At 45.7% G+C, this 26,151-nt stretch overlaps 1 protein-coding gene across 1 annotated transcript in view; it reads right to left on the bottom strand.

Moving 5' to 3' along the window:
* LOC144773710 (nuclear envelope pore membrane protein POM 121-like) overlaps positions 1-26,151 on the bottom strand; it is a 372,131-nt gene that overhangs the window by 345,067 nt on the left and 913 nt on the right. The window contains exon 2 of the mRNA XM_078658855.1: positions 18,249-18,312. Within this exon, the coding sequence (XP_078514981.1) occupies positions 18,249-18,312 (64 nt within the window). The remainder of the gene's footprint in view (positions 1-18,248; positions 18,313-26,151) is intronic.

Consider the following 26,151-nt stretch of genomic DNA (forward strand, 5'->3'; position numbering starts at 1 on the left):
TACCAAGAGTTAAAGCGGGTTCTGGACCGTATTCATCTTGAATTTGTTTTAGCACATCTGGTATTACTGAGATGGATGGAACACCATGCGTTTTTGTGTAAATGGAAGCAAAGACTGTACCCCAAGTGTCACAGTCCTCCACGTGTGGTGCGATTCCCATTGGAAGACAGATAGTCAGAATCCTGTGTTTTTCTAACGGGGTGGTGTCTGGAAACACCGCCTCTATTTGGGTGATGTTTTGTGCTAACCAGAATGGTATTTGTTCCCGTTTAGCTGGTACTTTACCTAGGCAGGACTGTATGTTCTGTGGTGTAATTTTATTTGTGTTCCCCTGATGAGGGGTCAGCTATGGAATTTTAATTGCTGGTTGGATTGTTGAAGTCCGCATTACATATTGGACTCATTGTCTATGTACTTTTATTAATTGTTTTAGTTGTATTAAAAGATCTGCTGCAGACATTCTTTCGATGTCTGGATGTGGTGTGTATCCGGCTAGGACCGGCCACGTTGCTCCTGGTCTACCTAATGGACCGAGCCTGGTGATGTGATTAATATGTTTTAGGGCGCCATTAAACAAGAGCAGGTGCTCTTGGAATTTAAGTGGTACTTCCACCTCCTCGAAAGGAATGTACTCATTAGGAGGTTCCTCTGTTTTGTAATAGTGGAAGTGCTTTGTTACAGCGTTTGCTGCTGGAAAGTTTATCCATGAATAGAATACCTCTGTCTGCCGATATTCGTGTGCCTCAATTACGAATATGACTGTGCCACCTCTCGGTGTCAGTCCATTTTCTATAAGTTTTAAAGTTATAGATTTTCTTATGTTGACCGGGATGAGTATTATATCCGGGTCTGCTTCTTGCATAGTAGTATCAGCTGCTACGAGTTCAGCTGCTATTCTAGCTGCCTCTCTTTCTCCTTCACTGTCTGACATTGTACTGTCCAGAAGGTTATTCCGTTTGTTTGCAGATCAGGTTTCTTATGGAAACAAAGATTAGATGCACAATATTTTGGAACAGTGTATCCTTCAACGTTGATTGAACCAAGAACCATACATAGGAGTTTTCCTCCTGCGAGGTTTGGCGGATATTACCTTTCACCCACTCCAGACGTCTTTGGAGTATTATGGGAAAAAAGGGGTCTGAGTGAAAAAGCACGACTGAGTTACTCTAATGTCTTGCGTTAGTTTTATCGCCTTTCCAAACGTTGGGCGCCATGTAGTGTAGTTCCTATTATCCCAATAGGCTCTGCGCATTGGAATAATACCTTCAATAGTATAGACCTAGACCAGACGTTAACTAGGTCTTCTACTGTCGATATTAGACTTAAAGTTTTGGGTTTGCCAGCTAGCTCAGAGTTCACTAGGATAGACAAGAAGGGATTTAGTTTCTGACAACCATAGAACATGACAACTTTGCTCTCCCCTAATCAAGAGTGTATCTCTAGAGTCGTGTGAAAACAAAAGACAACTTATTTTACTCAGTCAGTACGTGCATTCTTAGTTTCACCAGATTGTAGAGAAAAGGAAGAGACGGGCGTGTTCAATAAAAGATGTTGTTTATTGATCAGTCTCTTTTCTCGTACAAGAGAAATGGATCGATATTATCGCAATACTTATGGTTAAGTAAAGTGCATACAATAAAAGCAGAATTATGAAATAATACTGTAAAAGCATTGATATGGTTTCTAAGCCATATGCTAGTTAAAATGGATAAAATAGATACATACATATATACATTTGACTAATCGTACTCAACTGGTGCTTCTAACCACGCCTACCCCGGTGTACCTGACCTAAGCCTAATACGTGGGCGGGAGTAGAAAGTAGCAGTTTGAGTTAAGTTTGTTTTGCCAAGTGACTGACTCAAGAATTCTCTGCAAGGGGTTATTCAGTTCTGTACCTGAGATCTAGGATGGTTGAGGGATGGTATCTCTCGTCTTGGGTCTCGATATTCCAGGCTGCCTGTAAGGGCTGCTCGGAAGCGCCGGAGCTGGATTTCTCGGCAGAAGAAAGCAGCGTCTCTCTCTCTCAGCGCGTCAGGAAGGCGGGGCAGCGCCAGTGGGCTTCGCTCTCTGCTGGGCTTCGGCAAGTCTAGCTGCTCCGATCTCGTCACCACCGCGTGTGTTTGCTTAAGGCAATATCGGTAATATTTATACCTGTAAGGTGCCGAGATTGACGTAAGGATGGACATAGATACGTCAATAAGGATGTCATACGAACTGGTCGTTAGCACATTCTTTTACTGAAGTTCTCTGAGAAATCAAAACAATGGCCGCAGGGATTTTCCCAGGTTGTCATAGGTTTGATTTGTTTTGAGAACTCCGTATGCCTTATCAGGGGCTGGAGGAATATTGCTTGCCTAATTAGATGGCAAGCGTTATGACCTAATCAGATAACGCGTTCCTGTGCCGTGGTGTGGCTTAATCAGATAACGGTTTCTGCATCATGGGATGGCTGCTAGTTAATTTGTTAACCAGAACAGGGTCAGGAATAGGGGAATCGATACAGAACCTATAGGAATACATCACAGAGGGAGGGAGACAGAAGGAGGGAGACAGAGGGAGGGAGACAGAGGGAGGGAGACAGAGGGAGGGAGACAAAGGGAGTGAGACAAGGAGACAGAGGGAGGGAGACAGAGAGAGGGAGGGAGACAGAAGGAGGGAGACAGAGGGAGGGAAACAGAGGGAGGGAGACAGATGGAGACAGACAGAGAGAGAGACGGAGAGAGAGAGACAGGGAGACAGAGGGAGGGAGACAGACAGAGGGAGACAGACAGAGGGAGAAAGAAAGACAAAGGGGCAGTGCGATAGACAGACAGAGGGCGACACACAGAGGGAGGGCGACAAACAGAGGGAGGGCGACAGACAGACAGAGGGAGGTCGACAGACAGACAGAGGTAGGAAGGGAGACAGACAGAGGGAGGTCGACAGACAGACAGAGGGAGGGAGGGAGACAAACAGAGGGAGGGAGACAGACAGACAGAAGGAGGGAGAGAGAGGGAGGGAGAGAGAGAAAGGGAGGGATAGAGAGGGACGGAAAGGGAGGGGTAGAGAGGGAGGGGTAGAGAGGGAGGGGTAGAGAGGGAGGGATAGAGAGGGAGGGAGGGAGGGAGAGAGAGGGAGCGAGAAAGAGGGAGGGAGGGAGGTATGAAAGCTTTCACCCTCGCCCACTCAGTGAAAATCTCCCCTATGGACAATACCTGCGACTACACAGGAATTGTATCAAACTGGCAGATTATAAAAACCAAGCGGAGGACCTCACCAAGAAACTCAAACATCGAGGATATCCATCTAAAATCATCAACAAATGCCAGAAAAGGGCAAGGAACCAGCCCAGGCAAGCCCTACTTGAAGAGAAACCAAAAGATAACGAGAAAACACCTCTCACGTGCGTTACCACCTACAACGCAATATCTAATCAAGTGAGCAAAAGTATAAACAAAAATTGGTCTATTCTCAATTCTGGTAACTTTCAATGGGATAAACCCCTTTTCTCATACAAAAAAGCACAGAGCCTCAAAGACAGTCTAGTAAATACCAGACCCAAGACAAGAACAACCAACACCAATCCCAGCATTACACAGATCTGGGGACTCCCACCCGTCACAGGACATTCCAAATGCGGGGATTGTCAGTGAACATCGAAGCACGATCCGATGTAAGAAAAACACCACAAGACTCACAGACCATTTCCTGGCGGTACATCATACCCCTAACGACAGGAAATGGACAGTTATCGAACAAATACAACCAGGTCCCAATGTACAAAACCGCCTGTTCGAAAAAGAGCAACGATGGATCTACAGGCTTTCGACACATAAGATAGGCCTGAATGACAACATTCCTTGGGCCTCAGTCTTAAAATAATAAATCCACCTTCCTGAACCGATTTAACTGATTTCAGAATAACTACCTACCCTGAATTCTCTCAAAATCTCCATCCTGATCTCACGCTCCTGTGACTAACTCCCATATTTCATAATCCATGTCCCATTACCGGAGTATAACAATAGAGGAATAATGAATCCCTACTTCGACCAGTATCAATATCCACCCTCCCCTCCTCCCCCCCACCCCCAGCTAGGGCTGCCTGTTCCATTATCCGTGGACCCCCCCTTTTTTTGAAGCCCTCACCAAATGCTCAGACCATCCCACATTTGGGATGATCAATGTCACTTGCTTCACTGGACTATTTCCCATGGGCATAGTTAACATGATTCTTTAATATATTTTTGTCATATTGTAATGTGGCACACCACAGCTGTTTACCATCCTCCACTGGTATTCGCAAACCAGACTTCAGTTTTTTCCTATGCCCGTCTAGCCTTTGCAGCTCTCACGGCTCCCGTAGCACCCGGCATCAACCCTGTCTCCAAGATTACGTTCCATCTAACCCCGCCCTACGCGGAAGCAGGTAAATTTTCTAGTCAGATTGGCGTCTTGCGCCTCCCGTGGCCCTCGATGACATTCTGGTTTCCAGGACAACGGCCCCACGTGACACCAACCGCGCCCTGCCCGGAAGCCGGCAGCCTTACTTTAATCATCCCAGGCCTACCGGCACTGGCAGCAGAGCAGCGGAAGGTAGATGTAGGTATTTGGCCTCGTCCGTCACGACATAACTGTAAGTAAAACGAACCGGTTCCACTAATTTTTTCCACTAAACCCTTCCCATCTCTTCTTTACCGATTCTGGTAAAGACCACGTTTCACGGTCATTAGCGGATCCGTCTCTCACCATCAGTTGTCTCCATGTTATTACAGAATACGTTTCACTGGGTGACGAGACTACCCCCCGCCCGCTGAAGCAATTGACATTATAATAAGAGTAAGCCTCTCCCCACCATGAATTACCTGTGTGTCTTTCAATGTTACTTGTTTGTTAGTCCTTGTGTGTCATTTCGATTTCTTAGGGCAAACTTTGCACAACGATTATCCCGACCACCATAGCGGGGTTAAAAGAATAAGAAATCGCGCCTCTATGCATCTGCAGGAATGAGCGAGATTGCAATAAATATAATAAATATAGTGCATGCAACTGAGCACGCACCTATTGATAAGCATACATGTACTGGCACAACAATAAGCCCTCCACGGGCACCCGATCAGCACGTTTAATCACGCAAAGTTTTCCTATTGACAGTGGTATGAAGCATGAAAGCACAGAGACACAGCACGACGTAACAGGCATGTAAGACTGATCACGCCTGATATTTGTTTGTTTTCTCTCTTCTCCACAGGTCTTTTGCTTTTTACTACACATGCTCAACCACTTTTGACTGAGCATCCCACCATTAGCGATTTTTGCTCATAGGTACACAAGGAACTAGGATTGGGTGTGCCTTTTAGGGGGTACATACCGTCCATTTCCTTGTTCATGGTCCTGATGAATACCTGGCACTTCCCACGTAAGGTAGAAACATGTAGACCAATACACATATAGAGATACTTTGGCCGTAACTACCCTCACAGTATCTCACCACCCTTTTTTAATATTGTCCAGTTGCTTCAAAATAAAATTCATATTTTCTGTAAGTTAAACCAGGACAATTTTTAACATCTTTTTTTGCACTTACATTCACAACCTGCTCCACTGTACTTCAGGTGTTGTAGCACACCCTGGTGACACTAGGCCACCGGGGTGGGCCCCGATGATGAAGCATGTCACCACTAGGCTGGTGAGTGAGGGTTTTTTTACAAAAGGATGAATCCTTTCCTTTTGTCAGTCAAAACACCCCATTAGGAAATCTTCTGTTTTCTTTTGGTGGTACTCCTCTTTTTGTTTAATTTACATATTCCTATATTCCAGCGAATACTAGTGTTTGGATGGTGCATTGCCATGTGATCCTCCCCTGGTGTTTCTCGATGGCCCCCCGTGTGTTTGGCAGGGGGCCTCTACTGCGGGCTCAGCAGTGTCTGAGAAGTCATTTTGTTGCAGCTCACCCCTCTCTGTGGTCGTAGCTGAGGTGGTGGGAGTATCAGCATGCGGGCCACTGGAGGGTTGTTGAGCTGGCATTTGGGCCACATGTCTGTCCCTCAGAACACCCACAAGCTGGCCCCTGAGGTCCACAAATTGGCCCATACAGGTGCCCATGGACCTCAGCAGCAGGCGGAGCTCACACAGTTCTTCAACAACCTGGCCCTGGGTTTGCTCATAAGCCCCAAGGACTCTGACGATGGTGGCAGGGCTTTGGTCCCAGTGTCGTCCTGTATTTGTATACCAGTTGCACTCCCACCTGCCCTGCTGACCCGGACCTGTGGTATTGGCACTTGACACACCCACAAATTCTCCCTGACCTCTTCTGATTGTGTTGTGGTGTTGGTAACCTCTGAGGCAGAGAGAGTGTTGCAGGCAGCAGTGGTGATGGTAGTAGTTGAGGCCGCACAGGTCGTTGTAACAGGGTGTCAGCGCTGTTGCTGTGGTGGTGGTGGGGACAATGAGGGCCTGAGATGTGGTGCGCCCTGGCAGCCCGGATGGGCACGCTTGTTGCTCCTCATCCGAGAAATGTAGGGAGTCAGCATCCGAGAGTTCATGTTCCGGTGGGGAGACTTTTTCTGTAGGTTGGTGTTCTCTTCTGCTGCAGTTGCTTGCGGATCTCCTATTGAACATAGGTCAAATGGTCATTGAAGTGCACTCCACATGCTTGGTGTTTCATGTTACATCTGTAGGCTGTCCGGAAATTGGTTAAAACCGACTCTGCCCGACAGTACCCTACCGGATGAAAATCAACTGACCCGGTTTAAACCGAGTGTCACTGATTTTCAATGCTGTTGCACCACTTGATGGAGCCAAAGCATTGCAGACCAAACTGCAATTTAGTCCCGTCTCAATGAACACTGGTGAATTTCATGGATTCAGGGGAGTCAAGTACTCGCAGGCTTAACGAGACTTTGTTGTTCTTGCACCCCTTCATTGAGCCCCTGCATACGATGTTACGTCCAGCTCACCCAAGATAAGTAGAAAGAAAATTAATAATGGATTGTGCTTGAAATGCATGCAAGGGCCAGAGCAACACCACGGGGCATATTACCAAGGGCCTTATCGCCGCTTTAGCGGGAATTTTTACCACTAAAGCGGCGATAATTTTATCGCCCTATTACCTAGCTGTCGCTAACACCAGTTGGCGACAGCTAGTAGGAGATAGCGGTCATTTAAGTGCCCACTTTGCATGTCAGCGATAATTATCGCTAATGACATGCAAAGTGGGAGTGCCAAGATGTTAGCGACTGGAAACAGTCACTAACATCTCTATCTCCTATTACAAACTTTTGATAATAATCGCACTAAGCGCGATTATCTCCAAAAGCTAACGCCTGCCCAGAGCTGTTCTTAGCCATGTTATCCAATGGTAGGTGGATAACAGGGCTAAGAGCATTTGCTCGGTAATTCATGAATATCGCTGACTTTACAGCGATATTCATGCATTTCAGACGATTTTTATTGCTTAGGAGATAAACCTTGATAATAGCAAGGCTCCTAAGCGATAAAAATCGGCGGAGCTCGGCGATATTCATATTGCCGCTAAACCAACATAGCGATAAGTATCGCTAGTTGTTGGTAATATGCCCCACGTCCCCTGTCTGGCTAACATGGGGTGGGCCCTGGGGAAAGAGGCGGCACGCTCACGTTTGTTGCTTGGGTTTTTAAATGTGCTTAATGCGGCCCGAGAACAAGTGCCAGAGCAACACCAGGCCCCCTGCCTGGTGTTGCTCTGACAGGGGGCAAGGGCACCCTGTCTGGCTAACGTGGGGCAGAGGCACTGTTGTGGTCTGCCGTTTGTCTGCATGCAGCCGTACCTGATTAATTCACAGGTCTTTTAAAAGACCATGGGCCTCATTTATTAAAAGTGACGCATCGCTGCGTGAAAACAGCGATGCGTCACTTTTCACTGTGTCCTTGCGACACCAATGATGCGTCATATTAACAGTATGACGCATCATGGCGCAAGGAGTTACAGATACGTCAGTATTTCTGACGTATCTGTGTGACGCATTGCTGGAGTGTGTCACAAAAGTGACGCAACTCCAGCAATGTATCCTTTCACATGGGGCAAGCACCATGTGAAAGGGCCTGCGTCAGTCTTACGCCTGCTGTGAGGCAGGCGTAAGAAATTGGCGCATTTGTGTCCTAGAAGTGGCGCAGTGAAATCTTATAGATTTCACTGCGTCACTTCCATGACCCTTTCTTGCGTCAGAACGCCCCCCTGCATACATTATACCTGACGTAGGTATAATGTAGCGTGGGGGTTTACAAAGTGACGCATCTAGGTAGATGCGTCACTTTGTAAATATGGTGCAACAAGGTACATTTTTTCCACCGCTGGTGCGTCACAAAAAGTGACGCACCGGCGGCCTAAAAGTGACGCACAGCCTCATAAATGAGGCCCGATGGTGTTTAAGTGCATCATCAAAAAATGATGCAGTGTGTGTCGTATTGCCTCTAAACGCACATATTTGCTGTTGAATGCATGCAATATAAAAGTGTCCACGAGATAGTGCCCTTAAACCAAAATACAATATTCCAACACGTCTGTTAAATAAAAGTGCTCAACATGCACACAACTCAAGTACGATATATTATTGGTCTATAAAATTGTGCCCTTCAACCGGGGCATACGGAATACGTTGCTATCTCATTTCTTTTTAAAGTTACTGGCACATATACTCTAAAGCTTCCTGCTCAGAGCGTGCTGCCTGCTGCAAAGAGCCCTCTCCATGGGCCTCATTTATGAGAAATGACACATCGCTGCGTGAAAGCAGCGATGCGTCACTTCTCAGTGCGCACTCCTTGCATCATGATTGATGCGTCATATTTATAATATGATGCATCATGGCGCAAGGAGTTACAGATACGTCAGTATTTCTGATGTATCTGTAGGCGCAAAAGTGACGCATTGCTGGAGTGAGTCACAAAAGTGACGCAACTCCAGCAATGTGTACTTTCACATGGACAAGTCCCATGTTGTTAGAGCCTGAGTCAGTCTTACGCCTGACATGAAGCAGGCGTAAGATTTTGACGCATTAGCGGCCAAGAAATGACGCAGTGAAATCTTATAGATTTCACTGCGTCACTTCCATGACCCTTTCTTGCGTCAAAACGCCCCCCTTGCATACATTATACCTGGAGCAGGTATAATGTGGCTAAGGGGTTTACAAAGTGACGCATCTACCTAGATGCGTCACTTTGTAAATATGGCGCAACAAGGCGCATTTTTTTTGCAACTGGTGCGTCACAGAAAGTGACGCACCGGCTGCGTAAAAGTGACGCACAGCCTCATAAATGAGGTTCTGTTTACTTAACAAGGCTTTGTTCTTGCATCCCTTCATAGAGCCCCTGCATACGATGTTGTGTCCAGCTTACTCAAGATAGGTAGGCAGGAAATTAATAAAGGATGGTGCTTGAAATGCGAGCAAGGGCCAGAGCAACACCAGACCCCCTGGCTGGCTAACATGGGGTGGGCACCGGGGAAAGAGGCGGCATGCTCAAGTTTGTTGCTTGGGTTTTTAAATGTGCATAATGCGGCCCTAGAGCAAGTGCCAGAGCAACACCAGGCCCCTTGTCTGACTAACGTGGGGTGGGCATCATGGAAAGAGGCGGCAAGCTCAAATTTGATGCTTGGGTTTTCAAATGTGCATAATGCTGCCTGTGAGCAAGGGCCAGACCAACACCAGGCCCCCTGCCTCTGTTGACATTTAAGCACATCAGAACAGTTTTCTAATTAATTCTCATCACTTTTTGTGCATGGATCTGAATCTGCTTATATGGAACTGTGCTTGTATTGCTTAATGCGGCCCATGAGCAATGGCCCCCTGCCTGGCTAACCTGGGGGAGAGGAGCTGTTGTGGTCTGCAGTTTGTCTGCCTGCCGCCGCACCCGATAAATTCACAGGTCTTTAAAAAGACCATTTACTCAATGAGGCTTTGTTCTTGCACCCCTTCGTAGTGCCCCTGCAAAGGGCATTCAAGCATCACCATACGATGGTGTTTAATGTTTGTATTTTACAACAGATTAAGTTCCAGCAACTGTCTTTCTCATTTCGTTCCAGATGTTATAATGCACTTTGAATCTCACAGTTTCATAGTTTTCTTGCAAGTTTTACTTGGAGCAATAACATCGTAGTAAATACTGTAATATGCAGTGCACAGCCTTTAGAAGAAAGAGCAATTTCAGTGATACATCTAATTCAGAAACAGCCATTTTCCACTGTGATTCTCTTTGATGCCAGATGATCTAAGCTTTTGAAAGATAGAAAACATAGTTGTAAAGCAACATCTGAACATAAAATATAGACAGGAGACCTTTAGCAAAAAAAAAAAGTTCTTTTAATGTTGGTCTGCCTATCTCCGCAATCCACTCTAAAACAGTAGCTTCATATATTTGCACTAGTTGAAAACAACATTTTTGAGAGACCTATTGCACAAATTATACTCAGTGTAATTCGCTTCTTTGTAATGCCTCTGTTGACATTTAAAGCAAAACCGTCCATCATCTCCTTTGGTTTTGCTTTGTTCGCCCTAAGTTGTCAGGGTATGCCCAGACGTGGGTCCCTTGCTCGCTTTGCCACTGGATTCAAGATAGCCTGGCTGATGAGGGTTATGAACCTGAAACCGGTCCCAGGATGCTTGTTTCTGGTCCAGAGAAGACATGGCTTGGCAGTTTAGGCTGGACTTTTCCCATGAGGCACAGGGTCAGACTGATTTGCATATGGCCCTGTCTGAACTGGGGTGAGCGAAGTGAGCTAAAGAATGATGATGGATTAAACCCAGATTAGTTGACTGGAGGTGAGTGCTTAAAATGTTCCACCCTGCGTCCATCATCCTCTTTGGTTTTGCTTTGTTTGCCCTAAGTTGGCAGGATATGCCCAGACGTGGGTCCCTTGCTCACTTTGCCCCTGGATTCAAGATAGCCTGGCTGATGAGGGCTATGAACCCAAAACCGGTTCCTGGATGTTTGTTTCCACTCCAATGAAGACATGGCTTGGTAGTTTGGGCTGTACTGTTCCCATGAGGCACAACATCAGACTGATTTGCATATGGCCATGTCTGAACTGGGGTGGTGGAGTGAGCTAAAGAATGATGATGGATTAATTCCATATCAATTGACTGGGGTGAGTGCTACCAATGTTCAACACTCCGTCCATCATCCCCTTTGGTTTGGCCCCTTTGTTTTTGCTCTGTTGACATTTAAGGGCATTAAAATAATTTACTAATTAATTCTCATTATTTTCGTGCATGGATCTGAATCTGCTTATATGAAAATGTTTCAGCACACAAGAAATGACCCCAGTAAACTACGTTAGAAAATGTGATTGCTGAAATAGCAAACCAGTTATCATTCTTTTACAAAACATGTTTTTGTAATGATACTGCAATGGTAAGGTATCAACTTCACAAACTCAAACACTTATAGCATAGACTCTTCCATAAATCTTGAAAATAACAGCAGGAGAGGATGTAGTCTAATGGTGAGGGCGGTCAAACTCAAATCTGGCGAACGGGGTTGAGTTTCGGCAATGACACTCAACATCCTGTGATTCTGGGCAAATCACGTAATCTACCCGTCCCTAACAAAAATGAATGTGCCCTTGTGTAACACTTCAGGTCGAGTTAGCACTATAGAAATCTCCGAGGGGAAAAAAAACAGCAGTGAAAATCAGCCTAGCTTTCCTTAGAGCGTGCCATCATGCTACGTGATTTGTTAGGAGTGCCCAAAACCATGAACATGTCACCCAGCGCTCACTTTCTTCAAATGACAACACATTGATTCTAAATGAACTATGAGAACTGTGGGGCATATTATCAACAAATAGCGATATTTATCTCTAAGTAGGCTTAGCGGCAATTTTTTACCGCCGCGCATCACCGGTTTTTATCGCTGAGATAACGTGCTATTAGCAACGTTCATCTCAAAAGCGATAAAATTCCCAGCGATTGCGGCAAAATCCTGAATTTCGCTGACAATACAGCGATATCCACGCATTATCGTTAACATGGTCTTAGCCATTATATCAACCTCCCATTGGATATAATGGCTAAGAACAGGTCTGAGCAGGCGTTAGTTTTTGGAGATATTCGTGCTTAGCTTGAACATTTCCATCGCTACGCCTGCCTTACTAATAGGCGATAGCGAGGTTAGCGACTGCTTTCAGTCGCTAACAGGTTGGGAACGCCCACTTTGCATGTCATTAGCAATAAATATCGTTACAGGCAAAGCGGACCCCAAACTGCTCGCTATCGCCTAAAAGCTGTCACTAACTGCTGTTAGCGACAGCTTGTGAATAGAGCGATAGAATTATCGCCGCTTAGCGGACGAAAACGGCCGCTAAAGCGTCAATAATTGCCTACCGCCAATATGCCCCTTTGACTTTTAATAGTGGCACGTTTTACATTTAACACCTCTTACATCTATGTGTTCCCAAGTTCACACATCGTGACACTGACCATAAATTCTTAATGGCTGCTTGTTGTTCTTCCACTTAGCTCAGTCTCTCGGGCGCCCCGGTCACCACCACAGACCCGACCCCAGGTTTGCTCCTATCTTTTTTCCATTCAAACATGATGGCGATGTATGTTGTGGCTCTTGTCTGTCAGTGGAGTGCAATGGTGTTATGTTAAGAGTCTATAAAGCACCACTTATATGCCTCCCCGATGCTGTTTTTAGAGTGTGAGATAGATCTAAAAGTACTTGTTTTTGTTGCTAATCACAGGCGCTGTTTACATGCAAACCCTGTGCTAGGTTTCACTTCACTAGAGCACACGCTGCATTCCCCCACACACAGTGCTGCTATTGACACACCTCACTAAGCACTAAGGGCCTCATTTATGAGGCTGTGCGTCACTTTTACACCGCCGGTGCGTCACTTTTTGTGACGCACAAGTGGCGTAAAAAATGCGCCTTGTTGCACCATATTTACAAAGTGACGCATCTAGGTAGATGCTTCACTTTGTAAACCCCCTGCGCTACATTATACCTACTCCAGGTGTAATGTATGCAAGGGGGGCATATTGATGCAAGGAAGGGTCGTAGAAGAGACGCAGTAAAATCTATGAGATTTGACTGCATCACTTTTAGGACGCCGTTGCGTCAAAATCTTGCGCCTGCCTCACAGCAGGCGTAAGACTGACGCAGGCCCTTTCACATGGGGCTTGCCCCATGTGAAAGAACGCATTGCTGGAGTTGCCTCACTTTTGTGACACACTCCAGCAATGCGTCACTTTTGCGCTTACAGATACGTCAGAAAAACTGACGTATCTGTAACTCCTTGCGACATTAAATATGACGCATCAGGAATGTCGCAAGGAGTGCGCACTGAGAAATGATGCATCGCTGCTTTCACGCAGCGATGCGTCATTTCTCATAAATGAGGACCTAAGAGCACCCCATCCCCTCCCTGCTCCATTAAGGAGCCCTGCCCCTCCCTTTGTTGGCCTCGCTCTGCTTTTACTTCCGCTCTTTTCTTTTTTTTAACACCTTCATACAGACAGCAGGCGCCACAAAAGCGGCTGCTTTGATGTTCTAGTTCTCACGTGCAACTGCCACAAATCCAAACTTTTGACCAAGTTTCTGCTTTAGCAATGGTCTTCTGCTCCTGTAAAAATCTGCCTATCAGGATTAGTCATTTATGACTGCAGCACGCCAAAGTTTCATTTGACTGTGCAGCGCTTCGAAACAGACTCTAGCAAAGGCAATAGTTTTGGGCTATGAAAAGTACTATTTATAGATTTTTGTATTTTATTTATTACATATGTCACAACAGTAAAAAAGGGAAATAAAAAACATGCCACCACCCAAATGTGCAATCCGTGTGCATGTAAAGAAAATGTTTTTGTTAATAATAATAGCTTTAATAGAGAAGTTACTTTGCTTACTAGTGGGCAGGTATAGAAACTCTTTTTAGGTTTGGCGCACCTCGTATGTGCCTCTGAGAGGCTCTCAGTGTGCTGTCTAAACCTCAATGTTATATGTAAGCTGGATTTATCAGTGCTTGTTTTCAAAGTCCATACTCGAGATCAATGGAACCTAAAGACTGCAATGCCACTGACGGCCAACAGAGGTCCTCTGAGGGGTTACATCGTCACGTTAGCGCTGCGGCTCCACCTATACCAATGAGAATAACAGCCTGATTCATCAAGCCGAATTGCGCTCGCAAAGGGCGAGATTCTGAGAATCTGGCCCTTTGCGAGCGCAATTTTTGCATTTGGGATTCATCATCCCAAATGCAAAAATCGGTAATTGCTAATTCGCTAAATTGCGAGGAATTACATTTAAGGAATCTCTATTTGAGATTCCTTAAATGCAATTCATCAACCATTTTTAAATTGCTAATTCGCAATTTCGGGCCGCTATTTACCGAGAGGTCAGACCTCTCGGTAAATAGCAAAAAGTTAGAAAAATGCTTTTAAAAGCATTGTTCTAAGTTGCATGTTGCACACACAGCGCAACACCTGTTTCAATTTGCATTTAAGGGGTGCTACAGGGTGTCCTTTGGACACCCCTGGCACCCTTTAAATCGCTATCTTATTTGCGAGTAGCAAATTGCTACTCGCAAATAAGGAATACTCCCCATTCATTCCTATGGGCCTTTTGGCCCATAGGAATGAATGGGGAGTTATTCCTTATTTGCGATTAGCAATTTGCTGCTCGCAAATAAGGAATGTGTAGGAATCGCTATTTATTTAGCAATTCCTACATGAATACCGTTTTGCGAGTCCTTAATAGCGATTCGCTATGAATCGCTATTAGGTGCTCGCAAAACGGCCCGTTGATGAATAAGGCTGTAAGACTTTGTTGAATTATTTGCGAGTAGAGCCCAGGGGACCATGAGTAACGAAAGCACGTTTAGAGGCGCTAGACAGAAACAATGTTCTGGATCACGGGTAGTTTATGGAGACACAATCGAAATATTTATGTTTGTTGGAGTACGCTAAATCACATTACACTAACGGGCACATGCATCAACGATAATTGCATTCGCAAGCGGCGTGAATCGCAATTTTCGGCCGTTTGCGAATGAAATTATCAAAAATGCAAAGCATCATGTTTTTCGCAATTTTAGGAATCGCGATTTCTAAAATTGCGATTGCATTTCAGACATCGCAATTTCAGATTTCTGAAATGCAATGCATGAACATTTTTAAATAGCGAATATTCAATTTGGAAGGGGTAAATTAGCATGAGGTTGAACCTCGTGCTAATTTACCGAAAACCTTGAAAGTGCATCGCAAATTGCAAATTGAAAAATACCTTCCCATTGATTGGGAAGGGTTTTCTTTAATTGTGATTCACAATGAATCACAATTAAGGAAATATACCGAATCTCCATGAATAATGCGAAGTAATCATGCATGTGGTCTGATATATATTCATGCATTGTCTGATGCATGTGGATGTACGACTCACATACTTATACGTCTCATTATGATTGTACCATAGTATCAGATCTCATTAGCATAGAGATCATTCGAAAATTAAAGTAGACATATACGTTATCAGAGCCACACAAAGTGCAACTGACAATGAAATAAGTTACTTGATCATTCGAAGAAAGGCGCATATGACAAGAATGCTCTATATTGCTTTACATTAGACAATTAGGGCGGCATCACCCTATAGTCCTTCAGTGTAACCAAAAGAATCAGTTCCTATGTTACAAAATAGTTTTAGAATTAATGTCCAATAATTATCGATAATGGTCTTTTGGGGGCGGTGACAGTCCTATGCTAAAATTGATGCATTATGGGTATGCCGGATTTATCATCTCTCCTATACCATGGTCTCATTGGAGATTTCCTTCCGATTAAAGCCTGCAATTCTACTGACTGCCAACAGAGGGCCGCGCTCGGGTTTACATTGTCATCCCTGCTCCCAGGCTAACTTCGAACTTTGCCTCATTAGACAGCTGTGACGTCTCCTCTGGAGCCCCGCCCACTCTAGGGGAGGCCGAACCTCCAGCCCAGGGAGCCAGCTGCTAAGATCCCCTGCCCCATCCATGCACAGGGTGCCAGGAAAGGGGGCTGGCTGCATTAATGGTCAAAATGGCCGTTGCCCTCCCACCTTTTGTGAGTAAAAAGAGGAGGATAAGAACTAACACTGGGGGGCATATTATCAAGGGCCTTAATTCATTTGTTAGCGACCTTTTCCGGTTGCTAACGCATGAATTAATTATCGCCCTATTATCAATGCCTCGCTAAGTCCGTTAGCGTCGCGTTTCCTACGTTATTCTTTGCCCCCACGCTGGGGGCGAGGAATAATGCTAATGAGATACAGGGTGGGCGTTCCCACGTCCAACCACATGTAAAATGTGGTTGGAGGTAGGATTGCCGTATTCACAAGGCAGGCCTTGGGAGAAGGAGACCCACGATAAACGCGTCTATCGCAGGGCTCCCGACGCCTGCTTTTAGTACGTGTTAGGCATTGCTAACATGAAGGGGTGGATCATAAAGCTGAATCCACCCCCCCATATTATCAAGGCATACATTAGCGCGTGAAAACAGCGCCTGTTTTCACGCGGTAATGCGACCTATCGACGATTTCACATCACCTGTTGGCTTTAGCATTGAGAATACGCTGCTAACAGGCGATGTGAAATCGGCGATAGATTTTTCCACGTTATCAAAGCTGTGCAATATGTTTTGCACAGCGTTGATAATATGCCCCTGGAAGCATAAAATAAAATTTACCCTGGAAAAGTGTTTGATTCTTTGGGGCGTATTCTCAAGGATTTATCGCCGAGTTATCAGCACTTATCGCAGCCAAAGTGGCAATAATTTTATTGCCCCATTCACAAGCAGGTGCTAACAGCTGAAATCACCAGTTTAAATGCGATAGCAACCTCAAAAAACATTGCCACAGATAACCCAGGCAACTATCGCTAAAAGATGCAGTGTAGGCGTTCCCGTGCAAAAAGCAGCGACAACACCACTCCGCAATATTCCCAACGACCAGCCAGTTCGGTGATAAGGTCCCAAAACAGGTGATAAGTCGCGTTAGCAGCAGGGATTTAATACCTGCTCTGACTTTGTGTAAAGTCGCATGACAACCTGCACCAGAAAAGGGAGCCCAGCCCAGAGCTACACCTGAAGAACAACAGATGCCATGGAGATACTGAACATGTAGCCTGGAGCCCCTAGAGGGCCACAACACCCACCGCCACCAACCCCATGGACCCCCCATCTCCCCCGGGCACCCCACCTGCCCCATGGACAAAGATATGTTACATCAACTCCACAAATTCATGCACAAAACAATTCGCCTGACGTCGCACAATTACAACAATCAGCATGCGTTTGTGTTCAGAAAAAGGAAAATCACTCATTCATATTTGAATCATGAGACAAAACATTTCATTCAAAAAAATTCAAAACAACTATTATAAAGAGTCATGGCGGGTCTTCTCAGGACAATTTGTAGATTTGTAGATTTGTAGATGCAAGACAAAATTCTAGATAAAAATGTGTGTCCTGCGCTCATCAAAGAACAGAGGGGCATATTATCAAGGGGGTTTATCTCCGCTTTTTTGGCTTTAAAAGCCAAGAAAGCGGAGATAAAATTATCTCCCTATTACCAAGCTGTCGCTAACACCAGTTAGCGACAGCTAGTAGGAGATAGCGACCATCTTGGGCCCCACTTTGCATGTCAGTGATATTTATCACTAATGACATGCAAAGTGGGCGTGCCAAGATGTTAGCGACTGGAAACAGTCGCTAACATCGCTATCTCCTATTACCAACTTTTGGAGATATTCGCGCTAAGCGCGAATATCTCAAAAAGCTAACACCTGCCCTGAGCAGTTCTTAGCCATGTTATCCAATGGGAGGTGGATAACATGGCTAAGAGCGTTAGCTCGGTAATGCATGAATATCGCTGACTTTTCAGCGATATTCATGCATTGTGGCCGTTTTTTATCGCATTTGCGATAAACCTTGGTAATACCAAGGTTTATCTGCGATAAAAATCGCCGCAGCTCAGCGGTAAATTTTTGTCTCTAACCAAGCAATAGCGATAATTATCGCTATTGCTTGGTAATATGCCCCAGAGAGAGTGAGCGAAAGAGAGAGATAGAGAGAGCGAGAGAAAGAGGGAAAGAGAGGAAGAGAGAGAGAGAAAGAAGGAGAGAGAAGAAGAGAGAAAGAGGGAGAGAGAGAGAAAGACGGAAAGAGAGGGAGAGAGATAGAGAGAAAGAGAGGGAGAGAGACAGTGAAAAGAAGAAAGAGAGAGAGAGTGCCGACACTGCGGACCCAGGCCTCACTGCTCACCTGCTGCCACCTGTGTGTCTCCAACCACGTTCCGGTATACTCTGCGGTCCACCAGGTCCCGTATCTGAAACAGAGTTCAGATTTATGAATGGCAGAGTCCATATAATTGCACATGCCATCATCGCTTACACACCCCTGCGCACACAGGCTGCTGCAGACCAACCCCTCCCGCAGCACAGCGGTGACTGCTCGCCCCTGCACAAATAGGCTGCTGCAACCCAGCTCCTCCCGCCGCCCAGTGGTGACTGCCAGCCCCTGCGCACCCAGGCCTCACTGCTCACCTTCTGCCACCGGCGTGTCTCTACGAGGGCTCACCACCTGCCAGTGCCAGCTCCAAGCCCGGTGCCCGCGAACATGGGACCCTACACATCATGCAGCCCCCCTCAGCAGGCCACCAGGCCACACACTTGATTCTGGGTCTTGATTTTGCTATGGTATTGATCATATCAGTGCACACTGCATCATCGCAGGCTGTACACCCGCTCACCCCTTTAGGTGCCACTAACTCTATGACCCACGAGGCAACGCCACGTGCCGCTAGGACAGCACTGCCTGCTGGCTCAGGCCTACACTGCGGTCTAGCAGGCCTCACATAAATCATCACCAGTCTGGACCGCCAGGACGGGGCATCATCGCAGGCTGCACACCCGCTCAGCACTTAAGGTGCTCTGTCATAGTATGAAAGCCTCACATAAATGCAACGCAGGAAAGGAAGAAAAACTAAAATGGCAAACTCACCCAACCTGAGTGAGATAAAATCTTGCGCACCTCAAGATGCCAGTATGGGTATCCCACGTTGAATTTTGAAACAAATAAAAGGTGCCAGCCCAGTTAAATTAAACGCTGCTGCTCACAAAATGCTTGTTCATAACACTAACACAGCCATGAAAGATGCCAGGTTTCTGTAAATGACTGAAAGATACCAGTTGAAGTAAAGTAGAATCTGGCATGTATAGGTTAAATCTGAAAAGATGTAAGTACGTAATGAAGGAAAACACTCCAAGCAAGCTGTAGAGATAGCAGACAGCGAAAAAGTACAGGACTTGCCAAGCTTGAGAGAAGTGAAAACTGGCATGCCCGAGTTGAGGCTGACCGGTGTCAAAAGGTCACTGGTGGGGTTGGGGCTGGCAAGTAGTAACAGGTGGATGTAACTTGCTTGGGTTCTTTGATGTAGTTGCAGTAAATTTGAAGGACATCTAACAAGGGCTTCAATTGGAATTCCATAGAGCATATTTTCAAGCCCATTATCGCTGTTTTAGCGGCAGTTTTCTGCCGCTAAAGCGGCGATAATTTTATCACCTTTCTTGATAATACGCCCCTAAGTACCGGTCAAGACTAGATGTGGAGCACAACCTGAGGATAGCAGTAGCAAAAATCCATCCACAGATTGACCGTCTCTGTGGCGAAAAACAGGCACACCCATCACATTAATGTTAGTGGTGTTATTATCAATCTATGTCAAATCATGTGTTATATATGTAAAACACAGCTTCATAGTAAAAGATATGTGCGCACATTTCATCTTGGAAAATTGTGATTTGAACTGTGTTATAAGCCTATGTCATTTAACCACACCCACTCACAAACCTGCAGTTTACTAAACACTCTTATTGTGTTTAACATTATTTGCCAGATATGGCCCGTGAGATGCGGGTGGCAGTTGATTATTTAGTGTACCAGATTCCAGATATTTCTGTCTGGAGGTGAGGGGGCCCAGACAAGTAAAAAAATTTAGCTGGGGGGCTCAGCCTACAAAAGTTTGAAGACCTCTGGCCTATAGGCATCCAGGAATTGATGTAGGGATTTTTCCACGTCTTCTATCTGTTCCACCGCGATGCTTAGAGCCCGGTTGAGCGTCCTCATGAACCGCTCCACCTCGCCATACGCTTGCAGCCACTATGTGGGGATTTTCGGTGTCGAATGGCTTTCCCCTCCTAGTATTCTTGAAATTCTCGCCACTGGAAGGGAGGTCCATTGTTGGACATGATTTCTTCAGGGAGGCACATGAATGCGAAAGTCCTGTCAAGAACCTTTTGTACGTGTGTGAATGCTGTGTAAGCGAATACCTCCACGATTGGTAATTTGGAGAAGGAGTCCATTAGCACCAGGGTGCTGCGGCCATCGGGAAGCTACGAAAGTCGATACTGACTTTGGACCAGGGCCGAGCCTGGTGTCAGCGAGTGGCAAAATGCCTACAGCACTTGGTATTCCCAGGCGGTCTCCCATCCACGTACTAACCAGGCCTGAGATTGGACGAGATCGGGGGCATTCAGGGTGGTATGGCCGAAGGCATGGGAGGCTGCCGGTTCAGGCCTCTTGTGCTGACAAACCCCTCCACTCTGGAACGTGCTGCGCTGCACCACACTTGCACACTTCCCTCCAACAACTGCCCTCCCTTTGCAAGCTTGCTACAGAGAGCCAAGCACAGCCCTCTCTTCCAGCAGCCTTGTGCTTGCTTCTTTTCCAATTACACACAGGCTCCGGCCTCCCTCTTGGTGCCAGCTGAAGAGCAAGCAAAGCATCAGCCTGGGATTTTCACCAAGTGACTACTAGCCTTGTTTTGCACTGGCCTCCAAGGCACTCTATCAGGCCTATGTGGCAGCGGCTGCCAGGCTACCGCTCTTCAACTCTGGCTCGCCCGCAGAAACATTGGGGTGACAAGTCTTTTTCTGTGCAGCTCTGGCTGCAAGTTTCTTTTTCTTTTTTTATCAGGGACAGAGCCCTGATAGTCAAATCACGTCACTGTCCAGGGCCCGCCCCTATGTACATAGAGAAGAGAGAATGAGAGGAGGGACTGAGTGCTGCCAGGGTGAAGGGTCCTCCTTGCAAGCGGCCTGACTTCCGCAGCTGCCTCTCCTTAAGGGCAGTGAGGCCACGCCCCACCCCTTTTGGACAAAAAGATTGTATGTCAGGCTGAAGAAAAGTCAGCTAGACAAACACTCTTTATGTTCAGGCCATGAAGCCATGAGCTAGACATGCGCTAAATGCACAGGCTCCCGGCTGCCTAACCTGAAGTTTGCTGGGCTGAGGATGTCACAGCTCCAGTGGGCCTGACCTCCTCAGCTCAGCAAATGTCCTCGAGGCCCTCCCCTCGTGATGAGGGAGAGCGTCGGGGATAGCCAGCCTTGTGGCTGGGCGCTTCGTTTTTAAGCCCTGAAGTGCCAGTGGCCGAGTGTCTGTCACTGACTCTGCCCCCAACCTGCTCTGTGACGAGTGAGGGACTGCTGCCTTCCCTCATGGGCTGACCAAGGTAGCAGTACCAACCCTCCTGGCAGCTCCCCGAGCCCTGCAGCAGGTAAGTGTTGCTTTTTTATTGACTGTTTGGTTTGTGCGTGTTTGTATGTATGAATGTATGTGTATTTGTGAGTGAGTGTTGCGAAAGGGGGGTGGGTGTGCGAGTGTCTGCATGTGAATGCATGGGTGTAAGTGAGTGTGTATGTGTGTGCGTGTGTGCCCCACTCCCCTCTCGGTTGTACTGAACGGCACTCGCTGCATGCCTCTGTGCCTCTCCCCTCCCGCTGCTCCCGGGATGCTGGGGAAGGCCAAAAGAGGGGGACCAGGAACCGGGGCTGCCCCCGGAGCAGCCCAGCAGCAGCAGCAGAAGCAGCAGCTTGAGGCCGCCGGCAAAAGAAAACCCTCTGCTGGGGGTGCGGGTCCCCTTAGGGCAAAAGTTTTTGTTGAAAAGAAGACACTCTGAAGCAATAGAAGGTAAAAGTGGACTTTATTCTGTCACCCACTCTCTGAGACTGCCTGAGTGATACCAACATTCCACGGAAAGCTCTGGCAGAATGTACCAACAGGGAGGGGAAAGGAGGGGTGGCGGAACATACCAAAGGAAAGAGGGAGGAAAGAAGGGCAAATTACAACACATCTCCCTTCGGATAACAGAGGAGTTAAGCCTCGGGAAAGGGAGAGAGAGAGGGTGCAGGAGGAAGGAGACGGAACGTCACAGTCAGGATGCAAGTGGGGATAGAGGACAGTATGCAACATGAAATACCATCATAAAACTAACAGAGAACATGCAACCAAAAGTGATAACGAATGCATCTTTTATATGCTCCATAAAAGATCAATAGGTATATACATACTGTTAAAGCAATTAAGTCTCACTGTTTGAAGAAAAAGAACATTCCATATACTCATGTAGTGCGGAAAAAACCGGATAAGAATTTCACAGTCAGGATGCAAAAGAGGATAGAGGACAGTATGCAACATGAAATACCATCATAAAACTAACAGAGAACATGCAATCAAAAGTGCGATAACAAATGCATCTTACATATACTCCATAGAAGACCAATAGGTATATACATACTGCTAAAGCAATAAGTCTCAATGTTAGAAGAAAAAGAACATTCATATACTCATGTAGTGCGGGAAAAACCGGATAAGAAGTTCTCCATACTTCCTCCTTAAAATATGTACTTAGGAGATTGCCCTTCTTCGCGCCATACCATTTTAACTTGGTTCATCTCACCTTCTCTGCACACTCGTGCGAAATGGCCCTTTTTATTACACTTCATGCAAGTAGAATTACGGGCTGTACAATGAACACTATTTGCAAGGTGGTTGCTACTGCCACACCTAAAACATTTTAACCCTTCAGTGACGCTAACAGGATTTTCCCCTTTACTTTCTTTCGACCTAATTTTAAGAACTTCATTGTCATTGTTATCCTCAAAAGTACTTTTAGCATTGCTTACACTACATACGGGTTCTTTAGGTGGATTCATCTCCAAAATACACTTGTTATGTTATGTTATGTTATAACAAATTTGTAAAGCGCACGTAGACCAAGGTTTCATGGCGCTATTCTGGACTGGTCGCATACTGAGGCAGGGCTTACTCGTGTGCTTGTTTAAATAGCCAAGTTTTAAGAAGTTTCCTAAACCGCAGTAGTTCTGTGCAGGATCGAATCTCCAAGGGAAGCGAGTTCCACAGCTGTGGGGCCAGATATGCAAACCGGCATCCACCATGTCGTTTATGCTTGAATTTCGGAGTGACCAGCAAGTGTAGATGTTTGGAGCGAAGATCCTGAGTAGGGGTGTACCTAGATAGCAAATTATTGATAAATATGGGAAAAATTAAGCAAGCTGTCTTAAATGCAGATCGTTGAGGCAGTGGAAGCCAGTGTAGTTTTTTTATAAGAGGTCTGGCAGAGTGCCACCTGGGCTGCTGATGGATCAATCTTGCAGCCTGGGTCTGCACCAGCTGAAGCCGCTTAGTCAGACAGGATGGGAGCCCTAGGTAAATTGAGTTAGCATAGTCTAAATGAGACAATACCAGCCCTATCACCACCTGTATCAATGCTGCGTGAGTAAGCAGGTGATGGATCTTATAAATCTTTCGTAATTGAAAGAAACATGTTGAAACCACTGTCCCTATTTGGGTTTTCAGGGATAAATCTCTGTCTTTGGTTACTCCCAGACTTTTCACAGAGGTAGATGGCTTAGGGGAAAGCCCAAGCTCTGCTGGCCAGTAGTGAGGGCCCCAGAAGTCTTGGCTGCCCCCTATCAGTAGCACCTCAGTCTTCCCAGGATTAAGCTTCAAATGATTGTGGTCCATCCAGTAGCAGTTGTGTAACATGGTTTCCTGAAAATTGGTGATAGAATTAGGAGAATTGTCTATAGTAAATGAGAGTTGTAAGTCATCCGCGTAGTTGAATGTAGTCACGTTCCTATTTTTTAAGGACTTGATCAGAGGGAGGAGGTACAGATTGAATAGATGAGGGGGCAGGGAGGAACCCTGAAGGACCCCACAAGTGATGTTCAGCCTAGGTGCTGTTAAATTAGTGTGCTCAATAGATTGGGCCATGCTGATAGCTTCTCTTAATGAGGGCTTTTTAGATAGAATCTTCTCTTTTATGCGGGGGTTGTGGGTACATCTTACCAATTGATCCCTGATGAGTGAGTCATTTAACTCGCCAAACTCACATAGACGGGTTAGGCCTCGGAGTGCAGCAATATAATTAGTGACCGACTCCTGTTTGCCCTGAACCCGAGTAAAAAACTTGTGCCGTTCTAGGACTACGTTCACCTTGTCCCCAAAGTGAGTTTCTAGTTTCAGCAAGGTGATTTTAAATACATCTAGATCACCCTCATCATCCTCTAACTCGGGACCGGGAAGGGCATCATAAATTTTCCTCCCCTGAACCCCCAGGTTATGAAGTAAGACATGTTGTTTTCGGACTGCAGAGAACTTTTCCCCCCCAATGGCAATCAGGTAGGAATCAAACAAATTAATCCAATCCTTCCAATGAATGTCTGGATCCCCAATTTCGTTTAAAAAGGAGGGCGGTTGGCTTATGGATGATGCGGCCATTGGGAAGCAAATATAGAATGAACGTACTACAATATAATGGGAACGGGGGGGGTACTCACACAAGTAGAGAAGCAATAACAACTTAGCTAAAGTGGGAACCCAGACAACTAGGTACACTTTAACCAGGTAATTTGCCCCTATGTACTAACTTACTGTAAAAGCTTTACACAACTGCACAAGTAGACAATGTACAGGGTACACTGAGAGTACAAGAATCTAACGGAATGAAATAACATTAATATGTGGATTAGATGTAGGACCTTCAAGACAACACATACTTAGTGGCTGTACAATGAAGTGTAAAAGATCAGAATGATATAAAGTACAAGGATTGCTGAGCCAATTAATAAACACTGACCAAGAAGTATTAAAGCTGTCCTATCAGCGATGAATTATTGCAGGCCAACTAATGAACTAGAATGAGCTGTGCCTGTCAGCGATATGATGGACTGACTTATTACACATACATCAACTGACAGGCTGACCTAATACCAAATGCCTAGAGTGACAATCTATTCAAACAATAGGCCGTCAGTATAGATAAAATTAACCTATTCCAAAATGAGACAGTCATGAATAAATGATGCCAGTTCCGATAAGGCTGCAAGCACTCTATTACAAGGTTCGTATAAACTGGGCCTCTCAGCGAGGTAATAACTGACAGGTTGGCCGTAAACACTGTGCCTAAATGAAATCAAACTATTCCAATAAATAGGCAGACATTAAAGAAGGGCGCCAGTTCTGATAATGACGCATATTACTCAACAAGAAAATCCTCCATCCATAAGTTTTAAAGGTGTCCTAACAGAGTGGCATCAAACATGAAATAAGAGGAAACCTCTACAAAAGTACAATTAAATATCCAGTAGAAGGCGCACTGAACTCATTTATAACATGGAGGATTTCCTTAGCTCTGCGTACGAAGAATATGCCGGCTCAGGTGATGGCAACAATGGGAGTTAACCTTAGAACGTTCACACAGGGGCGCGAACAGAGCGTGCACAGCGCTGACAGGAACACTGGCTCAGAGGAAATTGTCAATAATTATAAGGAATAATGGGGCATATTACAAACGATTAGCGATATTTATCGCTAACGAGGCTTACCAAAGATTTTTTTATCGCTAAGCAACGCCGGAAATTATCGAGAGATAACTTGCTATTAGCAAGGATTATCTCAGAAGTGATAAAAATCCTCGCGCTAACTGCCAAATGAGAGATTATCGCTGGAAAACCAACGATAATCTCTCGAAGTTTGACGTTAGCTTGATGATAGGGGCTCACAAACTTAGCCATGATATCCACCTTCCATAGGATATCATGGCTAAGTCAGGAAAATACCAGGGGACAGATTTACAAGCGTCTTGCGCCACTTTTGCGTCACTTTTAAAATGGGAAAATTGAAGCAAAAGTGGCACAAGGGGCTTGTAATTCTGCACCAAGGTGTAAAAAAAGCAGCGCTAACCGCGGTTAGCGCTGCTTTTTTTAATCACTAACAGGGTTAGCGAAATCCTTGATAATAGGAGAAATGTCGCTTAACAACATTTCTCCTATTATTTTACTCTGGAACGCCTCCTTTGCAT

This window comes from Lissotriton helveticus, chromosome 8, assembly GCF_964261635.1.
Source record: "Lissotriton helveticus chromosome 8, aLisHel1.1, whole genome shotgun sequence".
In the NCBI taxonomy this organism is placed as follows: Eukaryota; Metazoa; Chordata; class Amphibia; order Caudata; family Salamandridae; genus Lissotriton; species Lissotriton helveticus.